This window comes from Eimeria acervulina, genomic scaffold (assembly GCF_000499425.1).
Source record: "Eimeria acervulina Houghton genomic scaffold, Eah_scaff427, whole genome shotgun sequence".
NCBI classification, from domain to species: domain Eukaryota; phylum Apicomplexa; class Conoidasida; order Eucoccidiorida; family Eimeriidae; genus Eimeria; species Eimeria acervulina.
In genome coordinates, this window is record NW_013547327.1 from 17,501 (window position 1) to 27,309 (window position 9,809).

The 9,809-nt window shown below is 53.6% G+C and overlaps 1 protein-coding gene across 1 annotated transcript in view; it reads left to right on the forward strand.

Moving 5' to 3' along the window:
- Positions 1–7,540, forward strand: part of EAH_00038060 (zinc carboxypeptidase, putative) — a gene marked incomplete at both ends in the record, with an annotated part of 10,951 nt that extends 3,411 nt beyond the window's left edge. Inside the window, 6 exons of the mRNA XM_013391977.1 lie at positions 366–1,074; positions 2,148–3,417; positions 3,992–4,192; positions 4,364–4,515; positions 4,701–4,821; positions 5,073–7,540. Of these exons, the coding sequence (XP_013247431.1) occupies positions 366–1,074; positions 2,148–3,417; positions 3,992–4,192; positions 4,364–4,515; positions 4,701–4,821; positions 5,073–7,540 (4,921 nt within the window). The remainder of the gene's footprint in view (positions 1–365; positions 1,075–2,147; positions 3,418–3,991; positions 4,193–4,363; positions 4,516–4,700; positions 4,822–5,072) is intronic.
- Positions 7,541–9,809: the final 2,269 nt, after the last annotated feature.

Below are 9,809 nucleotides of genomic sequence, written 5' to 3' on the forward strand. Positions count from 1 at the left end.
GGTTTAGGGTTTAGGGTTTGCAAACGCTTATTAAGGCTTTCTAGGGTTTGTCAGGCTTTTTAGGGTTAAGGGGAAAGGGCTTTACATTTAATGTTCACAAGGGTTTAGGGTTTAGGGTTTGGGGTTTAGGGTTTAGAGTTCAGAAGGTAGCTCTACCTAACAATCAAGAAAGTCTGCAGCACACATCCCTTTTCGCCTATCAAAACCCTCAACTGTAGACCCTAAACCCTAAACCCTAAACCCTAGACGCTAAACGGTAAACCCTAGACCCAAACCCCTCACCCTAAACCCTAAACCGTTGACCCTAAACCCTAAACCCTAAACCCTAGCCCCTATCGGTGTGCTGCTTTATGCATGCTTTTCAGTTTTAAGATATTGAATTTAGTGAAGGCAAACCCTTTCTACTCGCGGGGTTTAGGGGCCCCTCTGGTGTTCTCCTGCAAGGCCTTTCGGGATCGTGGGGTGGGCTGGAGACGATCCCAGGGCCCCGTGCGCTTCTATAGAAACAGCGCTGCAGCAGCAGTTAATTATATATTAGAGGGATGTGCGCCGCCTTCTGCTGCTGCTGCTGCTGCTGCTGCACCAGCTGCTGCTGCTGCTCCGGCGGCTGCTGCAGCTTCTCCAGCAGCTACAGCAGCAACTGGAGCAGCAGCAGCAACAAGTGCAGCAACAACAGCAGCAGCATCTGCCCAGTCTGGCATGGGCAATGCCCCTGCAGCAGCAGCAGCAGCAGCTGCTGCTGCTGCTGCTGCTGCACCTGTATCATCAGCAGCAGAAGCTTCTGGTGCAGCATCAGCAGCAACATCAGCATCAGGAGCAGCAGCAGCAACAGGAGCATCAGCATCAGCATCAGCAGCAGCATCAGCAGCAGCAGCAGGAGGCGTTGAGCACTGGACATACACCGCAGACCGTCCTGCTGAAGACTTGAGGCAATACTATTACTCTTTAGAGTTTGAGTTTATTTTCTCTGAAGAGACAGGGGATAAGATATACTTTGCGAGCTGTCTCCCGTATAGCTACTCAGACGTCCTTGATCTAACTGCTGCTCTTCAAACAAACCCTAAGGCGAAGGAGGTGTATAGACACCTCAAAGAGACAGATAAAAGGAGACAGACAGCAGAAACAGAGTTATAAAAATAGGCTTTTAAATATGCAGGTAGACACAGAAAGGAGACAGCTTTGTGCAGAAGTAAAGAGACAAGAGAGACAGAGAGAAGGGATATATATATATATATATGCATATATATATATATATATTATATATATATATACATACATATATAAATAGAAAGGAGACAGTTTCATATAAAGAAGAGAGATAAAAGAGACAGGGAGAAGAAACAGACATAGAAAGGGGACAGTAAAAGGATACAGTTTAATACAAACAGAAACAAAGAAGAGAAAGGAGACAGCTTTATACACAGGAGACAGCTAAAGGGGACAGCTTTATACAGAGGCGACAGCTAAAGGAGACAGTTGTATACAGAGGAGACAGCAGAGGAGACAGTTGCATGCAGAGGAGACAGCTAAACGAGACAGCTTTATACAGAGGAGACAGCTAAAGGAGACAGCCAGAGGCAGCAGAGAGAGGAGACAGTGTTAAAGAGGTAGAGACAGAGGAGACAGAGATAAAGGAGCCAAATGCAAGAAAGAGAGCCCTAAAGGAGACAGTTTTGTTTAGAGAGAAGCAGAGAGAAGGAGGCAGACAGAGCAAGGAGACAGCTTATTAAAGGCATACACAAACAAAGGAGAAAGTATTAAGCAAACGAAGTCAGGAGACCGTCTTATACAAACAAAAACAAAGAAGAGACAGCCCATCACAAAAACAAACAGAGAAGAGACAGCAGCAGCATAAAGACAGACGCAGTACAGACACAGACAAGAGACAGAGGGAGGAGACACATAAATAGAGACAGAGCAAGGAGACAGTAAAAGGAGTCGTCAAGAGGAGACAGAGGGAGGAGACAGCTAAGTAGAGACAGAGAAATTGAGAGGAGACAGGTAGATACAAACTGTAGCTGTGTCTTTAGGGTTTAGGGTTTAGGATTTCAAAGTTTAAGGTTTTAGGGTTTAGGGTTTTAGGGCTTTAGCGCTTAGGGTTTTAGGGTTTAGGGTTTAGGGTTTAGGGTTTAGGGTTTAGGGTTTAGGTGCCTGTTTTCCATTGGTTTGTCTGTCTCTTTCTGTCTCTATTTCTATTTCTGTCTCCTTTTCTCTGTCTCCTTCTGCAGCTCTGCTCAACCGCGACTTTATGCGATACACCTGGGGGCCTCCCCTGCCCTGTCTTTCTTATAGGAGACCCTTCCTTTAGGGAAGCTTTTCAGAAGCAGCAGCAGCAGCAGCAGCAGCAACAGCAGCAGCAGCAGCAGCAGCAGCAGCTGGAGCTGAAGCCTTTTGTCTTTAGTTCTTCAGGCTTTCTCTTTGACCCTCTCAAGACAGGAAGGAGACCCTGTGGGGCCCCACGACCCGATGGGGCCCCTCACACTGCTGAGTGCAGCACAGCAGCAGCAGCAGCAGCAGCAACAGCAGCAACAGCAGCAACGGCTTCTGGAGAAGAGGCTGAAAGGGGAACAGCCACGGCAGCGCCTGAAACTGCAGCAGCAGCTGCAGCTGCTGCAGCAGCAGCTGCTGCTGCTTCATGTCCCCGGTTATGCGAAGAGGCCTCACAGCACCGAAGCCCTTCCGATGCCTCAACAGCAGGCAGCAGCAACAGCAGCAACTGCAGCAGCAGCAGCATCAGCATCAGCACTGCGGATAGTCTATGCAACAGCAGCAACAACAGCGACAGAACAAGCAACAAAGACAGCAGCAGCAGCAGCAGCAGCAGCAAAAGAAGCAAGCACAACAGCAACAGAGAAAACCCCAGCAGCAACGACAGCCTCAGCAGCAGCATCTCTACTCAATGCAGCAGCAGCAGCAACAGCAGCAACAGCAGCAACAGCCACGGCAACAGCAGCAGCAGCAGTAGCAACAACAACAGCAACAAGGACAGCATCAGCAACAAGAACAGCACCAAGAACAGCAGCAACAGCAGCAACAACAACAGTAGCAGCAACAGCAGCAGCGACAACAACAGCAGCAGCAACAGCAGCAACAACAGCAGCAGCAGCAGCAACAGCAGCAACAGCCACGGCAACAGCAGCAGCAGCAGTAGCAACAACAACAGCAACAAGGACAGCATCAGCAACAAGAACAGCACCAAGAACAGCAGCAACAGCAGCAACAACAACAGTAGCAGCAACAGCAGCAGCGACAACAACAGCAGCAGCAACAGCAGCAACAACAGCAGCAGCAGCAGCAATAGGGGTGAAGGAGGTGGAGGGGAGTGTGGGGTATTGTCTCCTTTAAAGGTCGGAGGCACTGTCTCCTTTTGCAGTGTCTGTGCAGGCGTTAAGAAGCCAATATTGTTTATATCTTCTCGTATACACCCTAATGAAACGCATGCAAGCTATTTGTTTTTGGGGCTTTTAAGCTTTCTGCTGTCTGAAGCAGCAGAAGCTCAGCTGCTGCGGCTGCTGTTCTCTGTTGCTGCTGTCCCTATGAATAATCCTGACGGGGTTGTTGGGGGGCTTTCAAGAAGCTGTCTGCATGCAGAAGATCTTAATAGAGTCTGGCTGTCTCCTTCAAAGGCCCTTCATCCTACTGTCTCCTCCGCAAAGCAGCTCCTCATACACCTCAAACAAAACAAACAAACTCCTCTACTCTTTCTTGATATTCATTCCCACTCACTCAAACCCAATATCTTCCTGTAAACCCTAAACCCTAAACCCTAAACCCTAAACCCTAAACCCCTAGAAGCGCAACAGGAGACAGAAACAACAGACACCGCAACAATGCCGGGGGCCCCAAATATCAATCAAGCAGCAACTCAGCAACAACTACACTGTTAGCTGCTCCTCTTCCTACTATTGCTGCTGTTGCTGCTGCTGTTGCTGCTGCTCCTGCTGCTGCTGCTGCTGCTGCTGCTGTTTGTGCAGCTACGCGAACGCTGCAGATTTGCCGTTAAGCTCAGAGGGGCCCCCTCTCTGCGAAGGACTGCCAGGGGGGCCCCTGTACCCTTTTGCTAAAGGGGCCCCCTTCTTTTCAGGGGGGCCCCTCTATTCTGGGGGCCCCCCCACCTCATGGGGGCCCCCCCCCACCAGCTCTACCTTGCTAAAGACAATGGAAGACCGCTGTCCTTGGTTCGATATCAACGGTACGCCGCATACCTAGGGTTTAGGGTTTAGGGTTTAGGGTTTAGGGTTTGCAGGTGTTCAGGGGCTGGATGTCTTTCTCTTCAGAGGGTGCTAATGAAGCGTTTGTGCGCTTAGAACGGAGGGTTTAGGATTTAGGGTTTAGGGTTTAGGGTTTAGGGTTTGCGGCGTAGGGTGCATAACAAAGATCCACAAGTGCAAAGAGGGTACAGGGAGAGTTGTGGGGTTTAGGGAGTTGGGGATCGTCTCCTCCTACACCCTGGAGGTCTCGAGCTTCGGCTACGGGGAGACAGACCCCCAGAAGCTGCTCAACGTCCTTAGAGTCGTAAACCCTAAACCCTAAACCCTAAGCCCTAAACCCTTGTGAGGGGCGAACGCGATGTGCAGCAGAAGAAAAAGCCGCAGACGCGTCCGCTCCAGGGTTTGAGAAGATGTAGGCTTTCAGGTTCTGGGTCTAGGGTTTAGGGTTTAGGGTTTAGGGTTTAGGGTTTGTATTGCGGTGTCTTTAAGGGAACACAAGGAAGAGACAGTGTCTCCTCCTCCACGGCCAACGAGGAGACAGGGGCCCCAGGAGAGAGGGCCCCTAAAGCTGCAAAGGAGGGGCCTCAAACCCTTTCTGCTTCCGCACCCAGTGCGTCATCACCTGTTGTTGTTGTTGTTGCTGTTGTTGTTGTTGTTGCTGCTGCTGCTGCGCGTGCTGTTGTTGCTGCTCCTGGTCTTGCTGTTACTGTTGCTGTTGCTGCTGCTTGTGCAATTGCCGCTTCTGCTGTTGTTGCTGCCGCTGTTTTTGCTGCTGCTCGTGCTGCTGTTGCTGCTGCTGCACTTTACCACTGCCCCTCCTACAGTCTCACCCTAGAAGCATCTCTTTGATACGGGCGTCAGGGGGCCCCCAGCATCTGTTGCTGCTTTTGTTTGCAGAAGACATCGGTGCAGGGGCATCTCCTCCTCCTCCTCAGCCGCTTGGGGGCCCCCCAGGAGGTACTGGGGGGCCCCCTACTTCGGAGGATCAGGTGCTGGGGGGCCCCTCAAGCGGTGCAAGCCATGGGGGCCCCTCAAGCGGTGTTGCAGCAGCTGCTGCTGCAGGGGCCTCCGGGGCCCCCGGGTCCCCAGGGGCCCCAGGATCTCCAGGGGCCCCAGGGGAAGGTGGAGGGGCCCCCGGGGGCCCCCCCTCCTTGCAGCCGTTTGAAGCGGATTCTTTGTTACTTGCTGGGGTGTCTGTGGGTTTGGCCCTGCACGACTGGGCCGTGCAGATATTACGGGGGGCCCCCCAGCTGCTGCAGGCTGGGGGGCCCCCTCCTACGAGCTCAGGGTTGAAGGCAGGGGGGGCCCCTGAAGCATGTATTAGGTGCGCTTTGCTGGGGCTGGGGGGGGCCCCCGCTGGCTCCACTGCTCCTCCTTGCAACGGTAACAAACCCTCAGGGGGCCCCCGAAAAAGGGGGGCCCCCCGGAGGCGGCACGGCTCAGCAGTACCCTCTAGGACAGAAGATGGCAGCCTCTGGAGCGGAGCAAGGGCCCCCGGGGGCCCCCGGCTGCCCCGTGATCTCTCTCTCAGACGCCTAACGGGGGGAGGCCCCCCCGGGGAAGCCTGTATAGACAGTGGGGGGACCCCTGGGTCCCCAGGGGCCCCCCTTGCTGAGACACCGGAGACTGAAGGGGGCCCTGCAGGTAGTTCTTTAGGGTTTGAGTATCTGCCTAGAGCAGAAGAAGCAGCAAGAGCAGCAACAGACGCAGTAAAGAATTCATTGAGATACTTCGCTTCTAAATCGAGTGCTGCTGCAGAGGGGCCCCCTGCTGCAGCAGAGGGGCCCCTTGCTGCAGCACAGGGGCCCCCCCATACAGCAGGCTCGCGAGGGGGGCCCCCTCCCCGCCCTGGTGACGGCATTGTGCTGCTAGATGCAGAGGCCCTGCTGGGAGCCCCTGAGGGGCCCCAGGATCGGCTTCCTTCAGTACCCCTACACAAAGACAAATGCATGCAGGGGACGACAAAAGCAGCAGCAGCAACAGGAGCATCTGTTGCTGCTGCTGCAGCAGCTGCTGCTTCTGCTGCTTCAGCCACCTCCAGAGACGGGCGCTCCGCCTCTCTTACTTCAAAACCACCGGGGCCCCCGAGGGTACTGGGGACCCCTGGAAGCCCTGGGGGCCCCCAGGGCCCCCCAACACTACCAAAGAGAGCAGCCTTGGGGCTCCGCGGCCTCCCTAAAAGCGCAGCAGCTAGTCTCCGTCTGAGGCAGAGGATACTGGTTTTAGGGAGGGGGCCCTTCAGCACATCTTGTGACGGTGCAGCAGAGCCTCTTCCCGGGGACCCCTCAGGGGCCCCGGCCTCCCCAGGGTCTCCTCAAGGGGCCCCCTCAGGGGCCCCTCAAGGGGCCACCTCAGGGGCCTCCGGCAGGGGGCCCCCTAGATGCAGCTCAGGGAGAAGAAATCTGGGCCCCGATGCTATGAACATCCCTCTTCAGGGGGGCCCCCAGGGGCCCCTCAGCCCTCACGAGAGGGGGAGCTGCTGCTTCTCCTCTCCAAAAAGAGACAGAGAAGAGGCGGAGGGGCCCCCCACCTGGGGCCCCCAAGAGACTGTCTCCGTGGGAGCAATGGAGACAGCCGTACCTCCCCTGCAGCCTCATCACCAGCACAGCCAGCGAAGAGACGAAAGGGGGCCCCAGAGGGGCCCCCATGCTTGCTGCAGTTGGGCCCTCAGCCGTATGAGAGCAGCAGCAGATCACCTGAATGAAGGGCGTTTGGGGGCCCCTGTGCCTCAGGGGGCCCCTCTCTCAGGAGACAGTGCAGCAGCTGCAACAGGAAGCCTGGAGGTACCCGAAGGCCCCTCAGGCCCATTTGCTGCAGCTCCCTTAAGCCCTAAGACCTGTACAGACACCCCAAACCAATGTGTTGACAGTGCGAGGGGGGCCCCCAGCAGCAACGGAATAGAGGAAGGAGCTGCAACAAGCTCAAGAAGCTGCTGCCCTTCTAGCGCTGAGGGGTCCTGCAGTTGGGGGCCCCGACTTGCGGGTGTCTCCTACGGGTCTCCGCGGCAGCGGCTGCCTTCCCAGAGTGCCCAGGGGCCCCTGGGGTCCCCCAGTCAAAGAGGTTCCTTAGGGGCCCCCCAAAGGCCCTTTCGAGGTTCAGGGGGCCCCCTGAGCCCTGCTTGTACAGGGTCTTCATCGGGCATTCAGAGGGCCTCCGTTGGTTCTTTTCTGGGGCCCCTAGGGGCCCCAGCACCTTCTAACACACAGTACACACCCTGGGGAGAAGGGGCCCCTTCTGGGGGCCCCCTAGGGCTTGAGAGCCTCACAATCAAAAGAGTTGTCCCCACCTTGAGGCCCCAAAGGCCCAGGAGAAGAGGCAGTGTACAGTGAAACAAAAGGCCCCCAAGGGGAGCCCGGGGGCCCCTCAGGGGCCCCCAAAAACACCCTGCTGCTGTTGCTGTATACTCATCCTAAAACGCAAGGAGAGCAGGGGTTTCTTGCGCTTAAAGGGGGCAGCAAGGGCAGTGCCAGGGGCCCCCAATGCTCTCCAGGGGGCCCCCGAGGGGCCCTACGCTTCCATCGAGGCCCCAAAAGGCCTTCAAAGGGCCTCCTGGGGCCCTATAGGGGACCCTTGGAGGCCCCTAGGGGTCCCCTGGGGGGCACCCTAGGGGGAATGGGGCCTCATAAGGGGCATAGCAACCTATGCTGAAAGACAGCGTAGGCCTAGTGCTGAGGCTCTTATAAGGGCTGCAGGGGCCCCGAGCAAACGGCTTATTGCGCAGTGTCTGGGGGCCCCCTTGAGTATTTTTTGTGTTGACTTTGGGGTTGTTAGTAGCGGTAAGGTGAAGGAGACAGATAAACGAGCAGGAAATAGGTAAAGGAGACAGATATAGAAAATAGAGACGGAAGGAGACAGAGAAAAAAGCAAGAGACGCAGCATAAGCACAGCAGCAAACGCTGCAAACAGAGACGGATAAGGAGACAGAGCCCAAAGGCCTGCGAGGCAAACCATGAGGCCTCAAAAGGAGACACCAAATGAAATGTCTTATAATACACCCGCCTGCATGCACCTCCATTGGCCTCTAGAGAAAATTTCCCTTCGTTCTTTCTGCTGCTATAACTGCTGCTGCTGAGAATGCTGCTGCTGCTGCTGCTGTTGCTGTCTCTGCTAAGAGGTTACAGAGAGGCTTAAGTTGCTGTCTACCGAATGCGTTCGGTGTCTCCATTCGTGGGTTGAACCCTAAACCCCAAACCTCTAAACCCTAAACCCTAAACCCTAAACCCTAGGCCCTAAACTGCATGTACCGTGCGTACACCGCAGGGTGTACGTACACCCGAACCAGCAGCGCCATTCGCCGCAAAGAGACTCCTCAAAAAATATGAGGGCCCCCAGTATGTCTGTTGGGGGCCCCCAAGGGGCCTCTTGGGGCCCCCCAAGTGACGGGGGGCCCCTGAGTGAATAAAAAAGGGTACGCACACATGTCTCTGCGCGTTTCGCAGGAGACAGTGTCTGCACAAATCTCAAACATAATGAAGGAGAAGGGGGGCCCCCAAGAGGGGTATAAGGGGCCTCTTTTATCGTGTAGGGGCCCCCGCGGTGCCCCTTAGGATGGGGGCCCCTTGGTGCTATGTGTTGTTGCTGGCATTATATAGGTGTTGTTGATCTTCAGGTGTACAAGGGAAGATTCAGGTGTATGGGCAGGTGCTGGAGTTTAGCTGAGTGTCTCTTTAAAACGAGAAGAGGTGGAGACAGACTGTTGGGCGGTGGTGAGGGCTGTCCCTTCTATACTTCTACTCACGAGGCCTGATATGTATGTATATAATATATATGTATATAATATATATGTATATATAAAATATATGTGTATATATACATGTGTGCATATATATATATATATGGATATAGATGGATATATATATATATATACAAATGCATACACTATACACATATATACATATATACAGGTATATACATCTATATATTTACATTTATATATATATGCATATATATATATACAATTATATATATATACCTCTGGGCGTAGGGGCCTAGAAGTCGTGCAGCCAGTTGTTGCAGAGCTGCTGCTGCTCTGAGGAGACAGAGGAGACAGAAAAAGGAGACAAACAAAACAGAAGGGAGATAAGAGAAAAAAAAAGACAAAGCAGCAAGAGGGGGAACGAGCAGGAGACAGTAATGAAGACAGTAAAGGAGACAGTAAAAGAGGCAGAAGGAGACAGCAAAAGAGACGGGAGGAGACAGTAAAGGAGACAGGAGGAGACAGTAAAGGAGACAATAAGGGAGGCAGTAAAGGAAACAGAAGAAGACAGTAAATGAGACAGACGGAGACAGTAAAGGAGACAGAAGTAGACAGCAAAGGAGACAGAAGGAGCAGAAGGGGACAACAGCAGCGACACACAGAGACATAAAGAGACAGACAAAGAAGAAAAACACAGAGAGAAAAAACAAATGAGCAAAGACAGACAAAGAGACATAAACAAACAGAGAGAAACAAACAGAGAGATACAAACAAACAGCGACAGCAAAACAAAGAGAGTTAAACAACGAGAGAGAGAGAGAGACAGAGACAGAGCGAGAGAGAGAGACACACAGATAAAGATACAGAGAGACAGACAGACAGAGAAGGAGAAAGAGAGAGAG